Source organism: Petaurus breviceps, unplaced genomic scaffold (assembly GCF_028583685.1).
Source record: "Petaurus breviceps papuanus isolate PSGF00001 unplaced genomic scaffold, PetGlider_PUasm1.0 90696, whole genome shotgun sequence".
Lineage (NCBI taxonomy): Eukaryota > Metazoa > Chordata > Mammalia > Diprotodontia > Petauridae > Petaurus > Petaurus breviceps.
The window spans coordinates 1,347,138-1,369,246 of NW_027187314.1; the positions used below are offsets into that span (position 1 = coordinate 1,347,138).

A 22,109-nucleotide genomic window follows, 5' to 3' on the forward strand; every position below is an offset into this window, starting at 1 on the left:
ATACCACTGTAATGTGATACTTTTTAAGCTGGAGTACCACAAGACGTTAAATTTGAAACACGAGGTAACTTCAAGATATGGAGAGAAAAGAGTATTATTAACTTAACTGATTCTAATTCAGATGAAAAATTTTCACTTGTCTCCACCATGATACCACTAATTTTTTTTTTTCTTTTTGGAGGGGGGAAGGCAGGGCAGTTGGGTTTAAGTGACTTGCCCAAAGTCACACGGCTAGTAAGTATTATGTGTCTGAGGCCAGATTTGAACTCGGGTCCTCCTGACTCCAAGACCAGTGCGCTCTATTCACTCTGCCACCTAGCCACCCCAATACCACCATTTTAAAGAAACTTATTGATAGTATTATGTTTTTACATCATGTGTATATATGTATTTGGCTTTTTGAAGGGCAATTGGGGTTAAGTGACTTGCCCAAGATCATACAGCTAGTTTTTGTGTTGAGTGTCTGAGGCCGGATTTGAACTCAGGTCCTCCTGACTCCAGGGCCGATGCTCTATTCACTTTGCCACCTAGCCACCCCCTACATTTCTATAAAGAGGGGTGGGAGGTGCATTTTCAACAAGAAGCTATGTGATGACAGTTTGGGTATGGTAGTGACATTCAGTGTAATTTTTTTTTTTTTTTGCTTTTTTGGAGGGGGGAACATAGAGCAATTGGGGTTAAGTGACTTGCCTAAGGTCACATGGCTAGTTTTTTGTGTTAAGTGTCTGATGCCGGATTTGAACTTGAGTCCTCCTGACTCCAGGGCCGTTGCTCTATTCACTGCGCCACCTAGCCGTTCCCAGTGTAATTTCTTTACAGGAATATTTTAAGTCTATTTAAACTCCATGGCCAGTTTAAATGACAGTTTTGGAAGAATTAAATAGAAATGTAGAAAAATAGTATGTTCTTTTTTCCTTTGTGGTTTGATCTGATACTGTAGATCTGAACATTAAGATTGTTTCATTTGCTGTTTTGAGCTGATGGCATTTACCTGGAGCAATACTTGGTGAAGTAGTATGTAATAATGCTCATTGGAAGAAAAAGCTGTGTCTGTGGTGATGGACATGGCTTTTCTGATGAGGATGTCTGAGTGTTGAGTAATTATTGAAAGGATACCTTCAATGTAATTTACATTTATTTGTCTAATAATCTCTAGAATATATAATTTAAATGCTCTCAAAGAAATCTTTGTTTTGATGTTCATAATATTTTCTTTTTTCTTCTTCCTTAGCAATAATTATTGGCCCTGATGGTCATCCGTTGACTGTCTATCCTTGCATGATTTGTGGAAAGAAGTTTAAATCTAGAGGATTCTTGAAGAGGCATATGAAAAACCATCCAGAGCACCTTACCAAGAAAAAATATCGATGCACAGACTGTGATTACACTACCAATAAAAAAATTAGTTTACACAACCACCTGGAGAGCCACAAGCTGACCAACAAAACCGAAAAGGCAATTGAATGCGATGAATGTGGGAAACATTTCTCTCATGCTGGAGCTTTGTTTACTCACAAAATGGTGCATAAGGAAAAAGGAGCCAACAAAATGCACAAGTGTAAATTTTGCGATTATGAGACAGCGGAACAAGGGTTATTGAACCGCCATCTTCTGGCTGTCCACAGCAAGAACTTTCCTCATATTTGTGTGGAATGTGGCAAAGGTTTCCGTCACCCCTCAGAGCTCAAGAAACACATGCGTATCCATACTGGTGAGAAGCCATACCAGTGCCAGTACTGCGAATATAGGTCTGCTGACTCTTCTAACTTGAAAACTCATGTAAAGACTAAACATAGTAAAGAGATGCCATTCAAGTGTGAGATTTGTCTTCTGACTTTCTCAGATACCAAAGAGGTGCAGCAGCATGCCCTTATCCACCAAGAAAGCAAAACACATCAGTGTTTGCATTGTGACCACAAGAGCTCGAACTCAAGCGATTTGAAACGACACATCATTTCGGTTCACACAAAGGACTACCCCCACAAGTGTGACATGTGTGATAAAGGCTTCCATCGGCCTTCGGAACTCAAGAAGCATGTGGCTGCCCACAAGGGCAAAAAAATGCACCAGTGTAGACATTGTGACTTTAAGATCGCAGACCCATTTGTTCTAAGTCGCCACATTCTCTCTGTTCACACAAAGGATCTTCCGTTTAGGTGTAAGAGATGTAGAAAGGGGTTCAGGCAGCAAAATGAGCTCAAAAAACATATGAAGACGCATAGCGGCAGGAAAGTTTACCAGTGTGAGTACTGTGAGTATAGCACTACAGATGCCTCAGGCTTTAAGCGGCATGTTATTTCCATTCATACAAAAGACTATCCCCATCGTTGTGAGTACTGCAAGAAAGGGTTTCGAAGACCCTCGGAGAAGAACCAGCACATCATGCGACATCATAAAGATGTTGGACTGCCATAAAAATTATTTCACTGACTTCTGTGGAGTGAAATTGTAAAGAATATTGGCCTTGAGACAGTCAATTCATTTTAAAGCCAATCAGTTGTGATTATAAAAAAATACTGTGCATTGATTTATGCTGTATACAAATAGGATTATTGCTTCTAGTTGGTTTTTTTTTTTTACATTTTGTTCAATAGCGTGTTCTGGATTCTATTCAGTTTGTTTAATAAATGAGGAAAAGATGGCAACAATAAAGTTGCATTTAATAAATTAATCCCTGCCTCTATACTGAATCTTTCAATACTAGTAGTTTTTATATTTATTTAAATATTTACCTTGCTTACCTTGTTGGTACTCACCTAATACCATTTAACTAAAGATAATTTAAGATTGGTAACTCTCAAAAGTGTTCATGTTGACTCATTTGTGTCACAAATTTTAAAGGTAATTTGCATTTTCTCATGATGAAATTGTCATAGACACATCTAATATATATATACATATATAAATATATATGGGAGATTTTATTGTCAGATCTAGCTGTCATAATATGGAACTCATTTAATTGTCTTGTTTACTATCTTAAGATCACGTGACAACAGAACTTTACATTTAAGCTTTTAAGTCTGTAACATTACTAAATGAAAAAGCTGTGGTTGTTTTAAAATTTTCATTTTTAGCAGGACAATTGTTTGGGGCTCTTTTGGAGTATTTACATCTTTTGCCAGCACAACAAACTTTTAAAAAGACATACTGAAGATTTTTGCTCATCACTATTATGTCTGCTATTCCATCTGTGCAAAATTTTTCTCTTGGAATGGTTGTGTACTACAAATGAAATAGTACTGACTATGAATTTTGGAATTTGAGAGAGATCATTCCTATGGCTCATAGAATAGTTTGCAACTTTGTATGTAAGTGTACCCCAAATTTTATGTATACATATATCTCTATGTATTATTTATTTTTCACATTTATACACACACATCCTACTAAGACAATGACTGAGTTAAAAAATTCACACTAAAAAGTACTTTACAATAATTTGTGAAAAATCCAGGGATGTACTTGATAGACCATTTTGTAAAACAATGGTGTTTAGAGAAGAGACCTCAGGTAAAGAAGTAGAAAGAAAATACATACAGTAGTATTTTTAAAATAATAAAGGTATTTTCATTAAAATATCTTTAATAATTGTGAAATAGAAATGATACATTTCTAAATAGAATGTTTTTCATGATATTTCAACTTCATATTATTCCAGAAAGTGATTATTATCCATACACAACTAAATTCAGTTCTGTGGTATGAGCAGCTTGAGAGAACACTATATCTCTATCTCATCAAGCTGAGGGTATGAAGAAGGAGCTATATAGATCTATAAATGAATACTGAGTAGTATATAAACATAGCAAGTTCTTAAACAACTGCAGTGGGTGAGAATGTAAATGGTTCAATGCCGTAGTCAGCACTGATTTGAAGATTACAGCATTTTTAAGTATACAGAAAGAAGAGCGAAGGGCTTGTATTGATTAGCAAGTCTTTCGTTGTTTTGTCTTTCATTGCAATTAAATTTTTTAAATCAGTCTAAATAAGCAAGGATATAATAGATAGTAGATTCCAGATATTCTTAACCTAAATTTGCTTGAAATTAATAAGATTTAGAGGTGGGGGAGGGAAATACATTTAAGTACCCAGGAATGGCTACTGCCACTTAATTCAATTCCCTTCTGTTTCTGGCATTTTCTTGGAAGTTTCAAATGCCTCTTCTCATTGCCTTGCCTGCTACACTCTTAAGTCTGATACCAGTGCTGCCTATTACTGTCATGCTGCTCTCTCCTACCTTGGCTTTCTGATTTTCATCTTTTATCATCATTCCTTTTAGCCCCAGTATTTGGATTCAGAATTGTGTAGAATACTACATTTTTCAAAGTATTTGACAAATCCCCAGGGTGTCAGATTTATTTAGCTGTAAGTTAAGCGCTTCAGGCTGCTATGAAGTTGGACTGATGGTAATGAAAGCTGATATATGTTTTCTGGTACTTTAATGTCCTTCATAATACATTGCCCTACATAATACATTTCATTGGTCATATATGGTTGTGCAATCCATTGATGTCTAGTATTGTCCTTGAAAACTAAATGTTAATATTTTCATCACAACCTTTTTTTAAAGTCTCCCCTGTTAATCTTGATTTTCTTTTAAACTGTAAAAGAACTGAAAGAACATGCTGTAAAAATGAAATTAGTATAAAAGTAGCCATTTTAACTATATTTTTTTAAATAAACTGAAAGATAAAGAACACAACACTTTACACACTTTGTATTTCTCTTACATAGTCTGGAATCATACACAATTTTTTTTTTAAAGCACAATATTGAAACCTTTAAAAGGTAATTAAGGGTTTGGTCAAGTGGATTTTGTAAAATGTATTCGTCTGTATAAAGAGAAAATGAAATTGTAGTTATTGTTATGTACTGACATTAGTTACAGGATAGTTTTAATTCTTAAAACAATTTGCTTAGCAAATGCTATAAAATGGATGTTTCAGTTAAATGTTTTAAAGAGGTACAGATTTTTACAAGGACATAATATAAGTTATTGTTCTGTAGAAATATCCTATTAAATATTGTATGTCCCTCCCTCTGTACACTTTGTAAAAAAGTAAAATACATAAAAAGAAAATCATATAGGGAAGTGTGACATTATTGTAATTGTGTACTTGAGAATAACGTGCAAAAATAAAATCAGAATATTTTCCTGTTAATGAATGTTTAGTCTATTTGATACCAGTACTAAGTTAATGCTTTTTCTTAAAAAAAATGTACAGTTTTTGTAAACCTAATAAACAGAATACAGTGGATTATTTTCATTTCCCCATTTCTTAACTCATTTTGTGCAGTACTGGAATGCAAAATGTCATTGCTTTGAATTTTTGACACAAATGCAAACATTGAGAATCCTTTAGTTCTGTGATTTTGCAAGTAATATTTTATAAAATTTGAGGTAATTGGTGAGATCTTTAATTAGTATGTCCTTGAAATGCATTTGTGGGTTTATTTGTTTTATTAGCAGCCATTGAGAGGAAAAGATAAAGAGAAGAAAAATATTGTATAGACTAGTGCCACAATGTACATAAAGCTGTTTTCAAAAGCATTTAGAATCTTTTTTTTTTTTGCCATAAATCTACACCACATTGAATCAGTGTTTAATTTCATGAGCTTTCATTATGTCCATGGCAGAAATACATGTTCCACAACATGTTTTTCACTCTTTCAAATGACTAGTCTAATAAAGGACTGCCTGGTCATTGTCAAGTTTGAAGCAAGAAGTTAGCAGGAATCCAAATAGCAACCTAGACAAGATAGGAATAAGGTGGCAGAATTACTAACGTTCAATGACTAGTCTAAAGTAAATGTAGTCTTTCATTTTTTCAATATAAAGTAGTAGTTAAACCTTGCTTATCTGATGCATTATCTGATTATGGAGAAAATAATTCTTCAAAGAAAAAATCTACTAAATTGAAACTACTATCTGAAACAAGTGGAACAAAATACAGTAATTGTTACTTGAAGCTGTGAATCAAATATAAAAACCATAACAATCCAGGATTCAGCTAACAAATTTTAATAAGACAGCTAATAAATAGATCTAGCCATTTCAAGTCTGTACATTGTCTATTTCTCTCTTTATCCTTTGGGTATCCTTAACTTATTTTTTCCCCTTTAATCTGAAAGGAAAAGCAACAGAGCACTGGCAGAAAATTAGGATCACTAGTCTGACATTTCATTGTATGGGACACAGAAGAGAAAGTATTACAAAACAGCAGAATGAAGAAGTGGAGGTGAAACAGCTTGCAAAGTTTGAACCTCATGCTTACATTGTATGATTTGGACGGTAAAAGTCTAATAAGATGTCCATCAAAGGTTAACATCTCTTCCATTTCATAAATTTTACTTAGCTTCTGATATGTTACATTCCTTAAAGGGTATAGACAAAAGGTCAACTAAGTAAAAGGTAGAGACAAAGCTTTTGTGTTTTATAATTATTTTTTTTACTACCATAGGGGTACTTAAAAGTTCTTTAAAAAGTAAGACATACCTTCCACCTCTTGCAATTGTTTAGGTAAGGTCAAGGTCAAGGTTGCCCTTTTTGGTTTATGTTACTTTATGTTCCATCATGTATATATTGTTTGTTTTGTTTATAAAGCAATTCTTGAATTTGTTACATATTGTTCCTTGTTCTTTTGACAGCTTTGCTATTGTTTGTAAATAAATTCCTATTTTGTTTTAAGCAATTCTAGTAGAGTGTTGGCTATAGATAAAGGCATATTTGTGTGTGATGAAACAAAGTGAGGTGATTTGGTTCTTAACTCCAAAGCTGAGAGAGCTGAGAGGGGTAAGAACATTGTTCCATTTCCAACTTGGTATAAATGAGCTTATTTTAATAATCTAGTAAGTATTGTTATATAGCACTAAGTTATTTTTCCTACTTTGTATCTGCAACATGCTCAGGAAGTGTAGGTATATAGCAAACATTTGATTTTTTAGTTTGAGGGCAAATCTCCAAAACTGTTGAATCATCTGTGACCTTTTCTATCCGTTTAGCCTCCTGGTTTTTCCTATGTAACATGTAGACTAATTGGGATGAATGAGAGATGAACCTTGTCATGTACAGGCCTTTGCATTGTGATGACCTAAGAAACTGTTTGGAAAAGTTCTCATCAAGTGTAGAGAATCTGGAGACTTAGCTTAAATATTCCAAATAACATTTAGTTGTATACTTAATACATCCATGGTTCCAATGCTATCTGAGGAGGATCCACCTAATTTTAAAGAAGACTCTTCTGCAAGCTGGCTTACTGGTGATGAATTTTTCCACCATAGTAACCTTATTAAGTTACAGAGAAGGTGTGATCTTTATAAGTGCAGTGATTACCCATGTTGGGACTGCTGATCCTTGATTTTTTGTAGTCCTATATCCAATATTTGCAGAATTCATTTAAATATGCCTTAGTCATATTCTTTTAGATACTTGCTAATTAAGATTACATTTCTCATCTTGCTTTCCCTGAAAAGATCCTAGCTTTCTCCTCTATGTTTTTGTTCAAAGTGTAGAATCCACTTGCCATATTTTCATTTGCTTGTTCTGAAAAGCTAATACTGTTGGGTTTTCTATTCAGCCCCAAATCTTTAAGGGCAGGTATATTAAAGTCATTCTCAAGAAAATCTGAATCATAAAAAGGTTCTAGAATGATTAATTCCCATTCTAAGGGCACAGTAACTAGTATGACCACCAGCATGAAAGTCTTATTGGAATTCTTCCCTCTTTGTCCTGCCTCAGCCATGCTTTTCTCCTGCTATAGATTGTCAGTATGAATTAAGTTAAGTATTTAAATACCTACATAAAGAGGCAGCATGATGTAATGGATAGAATGTGGGGTAAGGAGTATCTGGGTCCAAGAAAATACTTTGAAATACTTTGAAAACACCTTTGAAATACTAGCACCAAGTGCAAATCACCTATTGGCAGAGTGCTCCCTGGATTCTTAGACAAAGTGTGGAGCCGCATTAGTTGGGAAGGTTTCCACACCAGAGGAGTTCTCCACAAATGAAACTACAGGCTAAAACCAAAAATAAACGTTCTAGGCACTTGGGGATATGGAGATAAAACAGCGTTTATCCAAGGAATTTTACAGTGGGGGTGGGGTGGGGAGGGAGTGAAAGGTTAGGGGCTGTGAATATAGCATATTTCCAAGCAAATACAATACAAAAACAATGACAACAACTGAGGAGGGAAGGAGAGCTCTAATAATTGGGGGCTCAGAAGGTTTCAGTGCAGTAGGTGGCCCATAAACTGAGCCTTGAAGGGAGGCAAGAATTGTAAAATGCAGAGATGGATGAGGTGAAAATGCTTTCTAGGCATGTACAGATGCAAAGGTGGATGAAGATAGAATGTTGAGTTCAAGGAATAGCTAGTACAGTTTTCCTGGAATATTGAGTTCGTGAAGGAGAATGACGTGAAATGAGGCTACTAAGGACTGTGTGTTTTAATCTATAGTATTGGGGATCTACTGAATGTTTTTGAGGGAAAACTGCCAGCAGTGAGCCTACACCTTAGGAAGACTTGACAGTTGTGTGGATTTAGAAGGATCTAGTCTATAATACCTAAAGCAGTAAGCTTGAATTTTTTTTTTTGGGGGGGGAGGACCTGTGATTTCACTGGTACAGGTAACCATTGAATAAACCATCAGCAAAAATAAGCAATTGTTCTGCAATTTAGAGTCTTAGAGAGTTGGGAATGGGGGCAGAGAACTGAGAAGTTAAGTCCTTTTTCCCAGGGTCAGAGCCAGTTTGTGTCATAGCTGGGACCTGAACTCAAGTCTTCCTTATTGCAGATAGACTATACATGTTTGAATTTGTGTTCTAAAAATAATCTTAAAGGGGCAACATTATTAAATAAAAGACTAAGACTTTGAAATGTTTCCTTCTTAAAACTAGGAACATAAATATTATTAATATTTACATATGTAGGATTTCTCATAGGTAGAATTCAGTGGAATTATTTCTTTTGTAATGTCTTTTTTTCTGATTGCTTTAAACATTTTTCCCTCTTAACTCAGATTTGGTGGACTTTTCCTTCACCTTTATGACTGAAGCACCGTCTAGCTGAAAGGAATGAAAGCATCATTTTTACTTTACTAATTACCAGTTTGTCTCAAATGATGACACCAAGGTAGCAAGTGTAATGATCATGATGTTAATAATGGCAATAATTTACAATTCAAGAATGTTCACCCACCAATGCATATTTTAATTGATTGAGAGAAGGGGGAAAGGAAAGAGAATAAGTATATAGCATCTACAATGTACCAGATATTATACTGAGAACTTTTTAAAAATCTCATTTGATTCTCATAGCAACCCTAGGAGGTAGGTGCTATTATTATCCCCATTTTACAGATAAGAAAACAGAGGTTAAGTAACTTGCACAGGGTCAAACAACTAGAAAATGTTTGACGCTAGATTTGAACTCAGGACTTCTTGATTCAAGGCCCAACACTGCACTTACTATCAACTGCCTCTGATGTTCATTGTAACTTAGACTGCCTTCTAAAGTGACTGTGGCCAAAAAATTCCGCCTGAAAGCCAGGCTGATGAGCTCCTTCATACTTTGCTAGATTGGTCCTCAGATGGGTGGCATATAGTCCATCACTGGCCCATATTAAAAGTCTTTTTCAGATTGGGAGGGCTTGGCAGAGTTCATGTTCTATTAGCATCACCCAAAAAAGTCCAGAATCATTGCAGTGAGCCTTTTAGGGGAAGTACATTATAGTTTAAGGGTCCATGAAGCATTTTTTGTATTTGTTGAAGTAGGTGGCACAACTAGTATTTTTTCTTCTTGGAACACTAGCCTGTGTCATAAGGCAACAAGTGAGTCATTCCATTTATTCTACCCCAGTCATCTCATCTGTTATATGGAGATAGCATATATTTACATGAGATCCCAGTGCCAAATGCAAAAAAAAAAAAAACAAAACCCAAACAAACCTGCAAAGCCAAGGTGTTTTTTTCAGTGGTTAAAAAAAAAAAGTATGAAAGAAAAAGACAGCATGGATGCCAATAGAATTCACTTAATACATCATTTTATTTTAAAAGTATTATTATTTTTTACTTTTTCATCTTTCCCGTTTTGTGTATACTGTGCCATAAGTCATATCGTTGTTAGCACAAGCTTTGGACCTGAAAAAATTCAGCACAAAGAAGCATGTTTGCTCTTCAGATTGATCTTGATTCCCAGTGCCATGCACCCTTTTCCTTCTGGGGGATTAGAGAACTGACTGGCCTCCATTCCTCTCAAAGAGTCACCAGTATCTCCAAAGTGCACATGAGAAAACTGGCACTCATTCATATCATATTTCTTAGTACAAGTGCACTACAATTCTACATACTGTTTTTCTCATTGAAGAGACTAGGAGTTAGGGAAGTTAAATTTCTTGCTCGTATGCTAAGCTAGTAAATGCCAGGACTTAAATCCAAGTTTTCTGATTTATTTCTACCACCAGTAACAACCTCTGTGATATGCTTCAGAAACTACCTTTCATGGCCAAGAAATCTAGTCACTGTCCTGAGAATCACAGTCAAGAAGCATTGTATGCCATATGATTACAACTGGATTCATGGGAGCCTATGAGATTAATAAGTGAAATAGTATAGGAGGAGAAGAAAAAAGGGTCCAGGGTAGAGTTTGGGGGGACACTTACGATTTACAAGCATACCTGGATGAAGATCCTGGAGAGGAGACAGGGAAAGTATGGATATACAGGTAAGAGGAGAATGAGGAGAGAGCAGTTTCAGGAAAACTTTGACTTAAAGCTTTGACTTTCTCAACTCTCCTCTTTACTATTCTCTTTCCTCCTTCCATTTTCCTTCTTCCTTTTGTTTTCTTGTCTTTATTTTCCTCTTTTGATAGCTTCCCTACTTTTCCACCTTCCCATATGTTCAGTTGTCATCTCTATGCAGTTGATTCTCAATCTATTTGTCCAGCCCCAACCTCTTTCCTGATCTCCTGTCTTCCTGTGCCATAGACATCTTAAACATGTTCAAAACTGACCTCTTTATCTTTTCCCCAAACCTGACACTCAACTTCCCTGTTACTATAAGAGGGTACCCCCCCCTCCTCCTAGTCACCTAGCCTCACACCCTAGGTGACATCCTCAACTGCTCACTCTCTCACCCGCTATATCCAATCTATTGTGAAGTCCTTTCATCTCACAAAGATGTCTTTGTGACATCTCTGTCCCCATTCTGTATCTTCTTTTCCCTCCTCCTTCCTCTCAACCCATCTTCACGGCACTTATATTATGCTCTTATTATGGTGGCTATATAGCTTATTTGAAATAAGATAATCTAAAGTTTGTCCTCGCATGTGTAACATCTGAAACCCTCCCTTACATATGACCTGCCCTAAAAACTAGCCTAGGTTTGAGCCACGTTATAGGTGCGGAAGAGCATCACTTATGAACTTATGTGTGTTTTGCTAGCCAATCAGAGGACACATTAGTTCAAAGCGAAAGATGTTAAATCAAACAGCAAAATCCAAACGACAAAGATTTCCCTCATACACTCACGGGTATGCTCTCCCATAGTCTACCTACCGCCTCCTCAACTGTGGAAGATGATACAGGTACTGAACAAAGAATCATAAATTTAGAATTGGAAGGGAAACTTACTGAGAGGTTAAATAACTTTTGAAGATCCTTTAGGTAGTAAATGGAAGAATCAATATGGAAATCTAAACTCTCTGATTCCAGATCCAGCTCAATCTGCCACGCTTCGTTCCTTCAGGGGTAAGGCACCAATGGTTAAGGAACCACAATATGTAACCTGGTCAAATACATGTCTACAGCAACTCATGCCTGTCTCACTGAGAAGCTGCTGATTCTTTTCATATCACTGAGTGAGCTATTTTTTCTGTTGATCTGGGGTGCCCTGCTGCCCTGGTCACTTTGCCATGTTATTTGCTGTTCTAAGCTGGACCTCAGCTGCACCTATCAGCTGGAAATTTTGAGGGCAGCTGCTGCTCTCTGCTACCATCTGCTGGACTTCTACTACAATACAGCCTCTTCTCTTTCTATGAAGGTATAGGGTGAGGCAGGGACTTTGTCAATTTACTTTTTGTTCAAAGATAACAATGCACTCGGTACAGCTCTGAAGCTAAGATGCAGCAGAGTATGGATTGATTCTCTGCTGCCTGAGTTAATTTTGACTTGACAATCAACACCAAGAAAACAGAGGTTCTCCACCAGCTAGCACCACACCATCCACAGGTAGAATTGTTGGTCATGGTAAAGAGAAATTTCGAATACTGTGGATAAATTCACCTACCTTGGCAGTACACTCTCCAGGGCTGTCCACATTGATGATGAGGGTAAAGCACATACTACCAGAGCTAACTCAGTATTTGGAAAGAAAGTGTGAGAGAAAAGTGCTATCGGGCTACATACCAAACTGAAGGTCTAACAGAGCCATTGTACTGACTACACTTTTGTATGCTTGTGAAACCTGGACAGTCTATCAGCACCATGCTAGAAAATGGAACCACTGCTACTTGAATTGTCTCAGGAAGATTCTGAAGATTACTTGGTAAGATAAGATGCCAGCCACTGAGCTCCTCTCTAGAGCTAAAGTGCCAAGCTTTCAAACTCTGCTACAGAGAGCACATCTCCAATGGGCTGGTCACATTGTCTGAATACCAAATGCACACTTACTCAAAAGACTTTCACAGAGAACTCACACAAGGTGATTAGAAGTGGTATAAGGATACTCTCAAGGTATCACTGAAGAACTTTAATACTGAATGTGAGACATGGGAAATGCTGGCATAGAACCATCCAGCATGGCATCAGAGAAGGCACTGTAGACTCATAGCACAAAGGAAATATGAGCTGCACAAATCCAGAGCCACTTCTACTCTAAACGTTCTAATGGACCCACTTGGGTCTGAACTGTGGTGGTGCCTTCCAAACTCATATTAGACTCATCAGTCACAGCTGAACCCACAAGACCCTTATTCCAACATGGTAATGTCACTGGTCTTCACCACAAATAAAGGACGAACAACAATTTGTATGACCCTGAAGCCATCTTCTTTTAAAATGTATATCACAATAAATTGTACTCCTGGAACTAGCTTAAGAATCTCTTAAACATATTTGTTTGCCTTTTGAATTGACCCTTATCATCTATCTTTTGTACTGTAAGTCTGTTATATCTGTAAAAAAAAATCGCTTAATTCATACCATACCACTGAAATTATGATTCTCAGGACCTCTACCTAACAAAATACATAGGAGCTGGGTAAAATTGTACTAAGGAGACTTTTCTTACCCCTTTATACCATATCTTGCTTCCGGGATTCCATCCAAATCCTAGGCCTGGGCTAGATAGAGAAGAACAAAAGGGCCTTTTGATTTTTGACCTGCCATCCCACCAGCTACAAAAATTGCTACATTAATTACAGACTGAGAAAAACATCTTCAATGAAATAGTTGAAGGGATTGGAATTTGCCCTTAGTAACAACAAACTAGCAGTCAGGGGGACCTGCCTAGTACCCAAGGTACTAGGTTGTGAGTAGAAAGCTGCTGCAAGAATGAAATCTAATAGCATTATAGTGTCCCCTTTGCCTCTTCCTTTCCATCACCCTACCCTCACCACTCTGTCTCTTTTTTAACTTTGTCTTATTTTTATCTCAGTAATGTATTTAAAATGGAGACAAAGAGCCCAAGCAGCAATTTTAAATGTTTAAAATCTTTCAGTATTTCTTTGTAGATTTGATTTATTCTTATTGATCACTGCAGAATTTAATACTGACATAATTACTAGGCTTGCTAAAAGGTAAGTTTACATGGTTAATTATCAGCATATCATACATAGTACAATAATTTTATTCAGCAAGTATAACAACCTTGCAAAAATCAAGGTACCATGGTATAGTAGAAGCTTCTTTAGATCAAGAGTGAGCAGATGTTTGAGCAGTCATGATGGGGGAGACAGATTCAGCATTTTTTGCCTTGGTACCAGATACCAGATACCAAATACCTCCTCTACATTAACCCAGAAAACATGTAAGACCAAATTTCCAATGAGAAAGTCAAGAAAAAGTCACAGGAAGCCATTTTTCCAGCCCTATGCAGCTTGGAAAGAGAGACAGAGTAGTCTGTAGACACTGGGGATGGATGCTGGGGAGGAGAACAGCATGGTGGTAACTGTAGCAGCAACTGGACTGGGAACATTTCAGTGCCCACGGAGGAAAGAGAACCAACTATTGGGATAGCAAGAGATCTGGGGGACCCCTGAACTAGTTCAGTGAACAAGAACTGGTGCCAAGTGGCAACTGTTCCCCATTATCCATTTCTGGGTCACAGATCCCAGGAGTAGAGGACCTGCCATATCTAAGCAACCTAGTTGAACACTTAGCACAAAGCCTTTAGTAGAAAATCAGGGCAGAAGATCAAAAGCTGGAAGTTCACTTGCTCTGAACCTATAGAACCTCCCAGAGGGCTAACAGTCACTGAGTCTAACAACAGTCTATGGAAATTCAATTACACATAAGCCAATAGACCTAAATCTAAATCAGGAACATGCAGCTCTAAGACCAGGAGGTTTGAAAATAGACCTCTCCCTGGATCACACAACTTTGAAAGCACAGAAAACTTTCAGGAACTCTGAGCTGTGAAAACAACAGAATCTCAGACCAGACATTTTTCCGATCCCCCAACCAGAAGAGATCAGAGCCCAGCATTAATATGAAGTCCAAAGTCAAAAGTAGCATGGAACAATGAAGAAAAAAAAGGAACAGGACCATAAAGAACTATTATGGTGACAGAGAAGCTTAAGATACAAACACAGAAGAAGACAATGACTTGAAAAACACAAGCAAAGCCTCAAAGAAAAATGCAAATTGGACAAAAGCCCAACAAGAATCCCTGGAAGAGTTAGAGCAAGAGCTAAAAAAGAGATTTTAAAAAGAGCAAAAAGAAAAGAAAAAGGTAAATCAAATAAGAGCAGTAGAGGAAAACTAGGAAAAGAAACAAGAACTAGCCAAGAAAGTTATGAAAAGAAATAATAGCTTGGTAAAAATATACAAAATCTTACTGAAGAAAAAAGTTTCATAAAAATTGGAGTTGACCAATTGAAAGCTGATATGTTCTTGAGATATCAATAAATAATTGAACAAAATTAAAAGGCTGAAAAAATATGAAATATCTGATAGGAAAAAAAAACTCATCTGGAACAAAGATTGAGAGGAGCTTATGTAAGAATTATCAGTCTGTCTGAAAGCCATAAAAAACAAACAAAAAGAGCCTAGACTAGGCTCATATTTCAAGAAATTATGAAGGAAAACTACTGAGATACCTTAGAACCAGAGGGCAAAGTAGAAACTGGAAGAATTCACCAGTCATCTCTTGAAAGAAATCCCAAAATCAAAACTCCTAGGAATGTTATAGTCAAAATTCAGAAGTCTTAAGTCAAAGAAAAAATACTGCAAACAACTAAAAAGACATTTCAAATACCATGGAGTGACAGTCAGAATAACACAAGATTTAGCAACCACCATTTTAGAGGACAAAACTGAAAAAGGCAGGGGTTGCTCAGACAAAGCAAAAACAAAAACAGACCTAATTAAAAAAACATAAATCAAGAAACCACATTTTATTAAAAGGTACCATAAACAATGAATTAATATCAATACTGAATTGGTACCAAATAACATAGCATCTAAATTCTTAAAGAGAAAGTTAAATGAGCAACAGAAGGAAAAAGTAAATAAAACTATAATAGTGGGGGATCTCAATTATCCTTCTCAGACCTAGATAAATCTAACCATAAAGGTTAACCAAAAACTAAACAAAAAGGAAGTTAAGGAGATGAATAGAATTTTAGAAAAATTAGATGTGATAGGCCTCTGGAGAATATTACATAGGAATAGAAATGAGTATACCTATTTCTCAGTTCTGAATGGAATCTTCACAAAAATGGATTATGTATTAGGGCACAACAATTTCACAAATGAAGAAAAACAGAAATAGTAAATGAATATTTTCTGGCAATGATGCAAGAAAAATATATTCAATAAAGTGCCTTTGAAGCACAGAATAAAGAATTGATAGGAAACTAAATGACTTAACCCTAAAGAATGGGTGGGTCAAAGAACAAATCATAGAAACAATAATTTCATTAAAGATAATTATATAAAATGAGACAGTATACCAAAATTTGTGGGATATAGCCAAAGCAGTACTTAGGGGAAAATTTATATCTCAACATCAATAAAAGAGAGAAAAAGCAAATCAATGAATTATCCATGCAACTAAAAAAAATTAGACAACTAACAAATAAAACCCCCCAGTGAAACACCAAAATAGAAATCCTGAATATCAAAGAAGAGAGTAACAAAATTGAAATTAAAACAAAACAAAACACAAAATTCAACAGCAAAACCAAAAAGACCCTACAGAATTAATAAGGAAAACTAAAGCTGATTTTTTTTGGGGGGAGAAACAAAAACCTAGCAACAATAAAATAGATAAAGCATTGGAGGATGGTGGAGTAAAAGCATGAACTTGGCATGAGCTCTCACTTCAACCATTTCCAACGCCTGTAGAGAAATGACTCTAAACAAATTTTAGAGCTACAGAACCCACAAACTGACAGAGAGAAACAAATCTACTAAAGGCAGCCTGGCAGGCTGACAGGAAGGGTCTATTGCACCAAGCTGGGAGCTGAGCACAGTCCTGAATGAGCCATGCAGTTCTGGCCCCAGGACATCCCCAATCAGTTGTACAAACTGGCCTGAGCAGACTTCAGGAGAGTGAATCACCAGCAGCAGTGGTGGTTTCCAGACTTCTCAACCCATAAACACCAAAGAGAAAGTAAAAGGTCAGTGGGGAACTCTGTTGGAACTGGGTGAAGGAAGAGTGTGGTCTGGCTTCTGCCCTCAGGGCAAGAGATGGTGGAGCCACAACTGCTGCAGCTTCTGCCATATGGCTGCCTCCAGAGCTCCTGGCCTGCAGATCTTAGGGGGACTGAGTGACCATTCAGAGGGTAATCACTCTTGCTTTGACCTGCTTGGATCTGGATCACAGCCTTGAGTGGTGGTCCTGGGGTATGTGACCAGTGTTCCAGAGCTTGTGGGGGCTGTAGAGAGGGTGCCCAACTAATAGCTCCAGCAGCTGCGAAAACCCCAGCAATTTGGGACAAACAGAATTCTACCATGGCAAAGAGCTCAAAAGTCAAGTAATTGGCTGGCAAGATGAGCAAGCAGGGGAAGCACAATCAGACCATAGAATCATTTTTTGGGGACAAAAGGATCAAAGCAAGGAATGAGAGAAAGACAATGAAGTCAGAACTCCTGTATCAAAAGCTTCCAAGAAAAATATGAATTGATTACAGGCCATGGAGGAGCTCAAGTAGGATTTTGAAAATCAAGTTAGAGAAGTGGAGGAAAAATTGGGAAGAGAAATGAGAATAATGCAAGAAAATCATGAAAAGTGAGTCAACAAACTGCTAAAGGAGACCCCCAAAATACTTGATGAAAATAACACCTTAAAAAATAGACTGACTCAAATGGCAAAAGAGGCCCAAAAAGCCAATGAGGAGAAGAATGCCTTAAAAAGACGAATTTGCCAGATGGAAAAAGAATTTCAAAAATTCACTGAAGAGAATAATTCCTTCAAAATTAGATTGGAGCAATTGGAAGCTAATGACTTTATGATAAATCTAGATACATAAAACAGATTGAAACAAATGAAAGAAAAAAATAGAAGGCAATGTGAAATATCTCACTGGAAAAACCACTGATCTGCAAAATAGATTCAGGAGAGATCATTTAAAAATTATTGGACTACCTAAAAGCCATGATCAAAAAAAGAGCCTAGACACCATCTTTCAAGAAATTGTCAAGCAAAATTGCTCTGATATTCTAGAACCAGAGGGCAAAATAGAAATTGAAAGAATTTACCAGTAGCCTCTTGAAAAAGATCCCAAGAAGAAAACTCCTAGGAATATCATAGCCAAATTCCAGAGTTCCCGGGTCAAGGAGAAAATACTGTAAGCAGTCAGGAAGAAACAATTTGAGTATTGTGGAAACACAATCAAGATAACACAAGACCTAGCAGCATCTACGTTAAAGGATTGAAAGGCTTGGAATGTGATATTCTCGAGGGCAAAGGAACTAGGATTAAAACCAAGAATCACCTGTCCAGCAACACTGAGCATAATGCTACAGGGGAAAATATGGTCATTCAATGAAATAGAGGATTTTCAAGCATTCTTGATGAAAAAATCAGAGCTGAACAGAAAATCTGACTTTCAAATGCAAGAAGCAAGAGAAGCATGAGAAGGTAAACAGGAAAAAGAAATCATAAGGAACTTATTAAAGTTGAACTATTTACATTCCTACATGGAAAAATGATAATTGTAATTCATGAGACTTTTCTCAGTATGAGGATAGTTGAAGGGAATATATATGTATACATACATATTTATATATATATGTATAGGATGGTGTATGTGTATATAAATATATATGTGTGTGTACATGTATACATAGACAGAGGGCACAGGATGAGATGAATATGAAGGGGTGATATCTAAAAAATAAAGAGATGAGAGTCAAGAGGAATATATTGGGAGAAGGAGAAAGGGAGAGATAGAGTAGATATCTCATAAAAAAGACAAGAGAAAACTGTGACAATGGAGGAGAAGAGCAGTAAGGTAAAAGGGAAGAGGTCAACCTTACTCTCACTGAATTTGGCTTAAGGAGGGAATAATATACACATTCAGTAGGGTATCTTACCCTACAGGAAAGTAGGGGGAAAGGGGATAAGAGGAAGGATGATAGAAGGGAGGGCAGATTGGGGGAGAGGGTAGTTAGAATCAAACACTTTTGAAAAGGGACAGGGTCAAAGGAGAAAATAGAATAAATGGGGAGTGGAATAGGATGGAGGGAAATATAGTTAGTCTTTCACAATATAACTACTATGGAAATGTTTTGTGTAACTACACATGTACAACCTATATTGAATTGCTTATCTTCCCAGTGGGGATGGGTGAGGAGGGAAGAAGGGAAAGAATCTGGAACTCAAAGTTTTAAAAACAAATGTTAAAAAAATGTTTTTTACATGCAACTGGGTAATAATATATACAGGTACTGGGGTATAGAAATCCATCTTGCCCTACTAGAAAGTTAGGGGGGTATGGAGGAGGAGATAAGAGAACAGATTGGAGGAAGCAGTATTCAGTAGGCTTGCTATTTTGGGGTGGAGGTAGGGGAAAGACTGGGAGAAAAATTTGTAACTCAAAATCTTGTGTTAATGAATGTAGAAAACGAAAATTAAATAAATAAATTGGAAAAAAAAAAGCATTGGCTAATTGGATTAGAAAAAAGAAAGAATAAAACCAAATAAGCAAAATTAAAATGAAAAGAGTGAATTCACAACTAGTGAACACGAAGTAAAAGCAATTGTTAGGAACTATTTTGCCTAACTATCTGCCAATAAAACTGACAATCTTAATGAAAAGTATAAATACTTACAAAAAGATAAATTCTTCAGATTAGCAGAACAGCAAATGGAATACTTACATAACTTTATCTTAGAAAAAAAAAAGTTGAACAAATGAACCCCATAAGAAAAAAACAAAACAAAACCAAACCTAGGGGGCAGCTAGGTGCCACAGGGAATAGAGAACCAGCCCTGGAGTCAGAAGGACCTGAGTTCAAATTTAGCCTTAGACACTTGACACTTACTAGCTATGTGACCCTGGCCAAGTCAGTTAATCCTGATTGCCTAACAGAAAAAACCCCAAAACAAGAAGAAAAAAACCCTAGGCCTAGGTGGATATACAAGTGCATTCTACCAAACATATAAAGAACAATTAATTGTAATGCTACATAAACTGAAAAAAAAAATAGGTAAAGAATGAGTCCCACCAAATTTCTTCCATGACACAAATATGGTCTTGATATCTAAACCAGAGAGAGTCAAAACAGAAAACAGAAACTTTAAACCAATTTCTCTACTGAATATTGATGCAAAAATTTAAAGTAAAATACCAGCACAAAGATTATAGCAATATGGCACAAAGACCATACAGTATGACTAAAACTAGATTTATACTAGGAATAAAGGATTTGCTCAATTAACAACAAAACCAACAAAAATATTATGAGCTTTTCAATAGATGCAGAAGAAGTTTTGGCAAAATACTACATCCATTTCTATTAAAAAAATAAACAACAGTAGAAAGCATTAGAATAAATAAAGCTTTCCTTAAAATTATAAGTGGCATCTATCTAAAACCAAGAGTAAGCCTATGTAGTTCTGAGTCACAGTTCTAGGAGAGGAGAGCTGGTGTTCAGTCAAGATGGAACAGGGCCCTGGTTAAGGTATCAAAGTAAAGAGGAGTACTAGTTCTTGGGGCTGCAGGGGACTAGTGGCCTATCTTGGATAAAGATCAGAGTGAAAACCAGGAGAGCATTGACCAGGATCATACCCCCTTGAAAGCACCAAAAACTGGCAGACATCCAGAACTAGCTCTGAAAACAGCAACATGTAAAAAAGCCTGAAGCTTGGGACAGTGCCTCCTCACCTGCAGCTGAGTAGAGTACAACTTTAACATAAACATAACATAACGTTCAAAGTGAAAGAAAATTGGCTGGAAAAATAAGCAAACAACAACTACAAAAAAGAATTTTAACATAAAAAGATGGAAGGGAAGATGAAGACATAAACTCAGAAAAAGACAATAATAGAAAACTACCAAAAAAAAGCCTTAAAGAAAAATGCTAATTGGATCCAAACCCAACAAGAGTTCTTGGAAGAGATAAAGACAGAGATAAGAGTGGTAGAGGAAAAATTGGGAAAAGAAATGAGGCGATGTAAGAAAATTATGAAAAGAGAATTAGCAGCTTGGTAAAAGAAGTACAAAAAATTGAAGAAAATATCTTAAAAGTAGAATTAGCCTAATGGTAAAAGAGGCACAAAAATTCCCTGAAGAAAAAAAAACTCCTTGAAAAGCAGAATTGACCAAATGGAAAGGGGGATACAAAAATTCACCAAAGAACTTCTTTTTGTTTTTTGTTTTTGATTTTTGGAGGGCAATTGGGGTTAAGTAACTTGCCCAAGGTCACATGGCTAGGTGTGTGTGTGTGTGTGTGTGTGTGTGTGTGTGTGTGTTAAGTGTCTGAGGCCAGATCCGTACTCCTCCTGACTCTGGGGCCGGCACTCTACTCACTGTGCCACCTAGCCACCCCAAGAAAAGAACTTCTTAAAAAACAGAATTAGAAAAATGAACAAAATATCACTGAATAAAATAGTTTCTTAAAAATTTGAATTGGGCAAGTGGAAGCTAATGACTCCATGAGATAATCCCCAAAATAATTAAACAAACAAACAAATAAAACAAAGTTAAAAGGATGAAAAAAATAGATGTGAAATATCTTATCAAAAAAACAACTGACCTGGAAAATAGATTGGGAAGAACTAATTTAAGAATTATTGACTACCTGAAAGTCATTATCAAAGAAAGAGCCTAGACATCATATTTCAAGAAAGTATCAAGGAAAACTGCCCTAATATTTTAGATTCAGAGAGTAAAATAGAAATTGAAAGAATCCATTGATTATCTCCTGAAGGAGATACCAAAATGAAAACTCCTAGGAATATTATGGCCAAATTCCAGAGCTCCTAGGTCAAAGAAAAATATTTCAAGGAGCAAGAAAGAAACAATTCAAATATTGTGGAGACACAGTCAGGATAACACAAGATTTAGCAACTTCTACATTAAAGGATCTGAGGTCTATTACAGAAAGTAAAGGAGCCAGAAATAGAACCAAAAATAATCTACTCAATAAAACTGAGTGTAATTTTTTAGGGGGAAAGATGGATATTAAAAAAATAGAAGGGCACCTTAAAAATGGACTAACTCAAATGGCAAAAGAGGCTCAAAAAGGCAATGAGGAGAAGAATTTCTTAAAGAGTCAAATTTGCCAGATGGAAAAACAATCTCAAAAGCTAACTGAAGAGAATAATTCCTTCAGAATTAAATTGGAGCAAATGGAAGCTAGTGACTTTATGAGAAATCAAGATACTATTAAACAGATCCAAACAAATGAAAAAATAGAAGGCAATGTGAAATATCTCATTGG

At 36.3% G+C, this 22,109-nt stretch overlaps 1 protein-coding gene across 5 annotated transcripts in view; it reads left to right on the forward strand.

The window, feature by feature from the left end:
- The window catches only part of ZFX (zinc finger protein X-linked), a 63,879-nt gene extending 58,714 nt beyond the window's left edge, over positions 1 to 5,165 (forward strand). For all 5 annotated transcript variants that reach the window (XM_069065634.1, XM_069065635.1, XM_069065633.1 and 2 more), the window contains one exon: positions 1,232 to 5,165. In XM_069065634.1, the coding sequence (XP_068921735.1) occupies positions 1,232 to 2,415 (1,184 nt within the window). In that variant the 3' untranslated portion in view covers positions 2,416 to 5,165. The remainder of the gene's footprint in view (positions 1 to 1,231) is intronic.
- Positions 5,166 to 22,109: the final 16,944 nt, after the last annotated feature.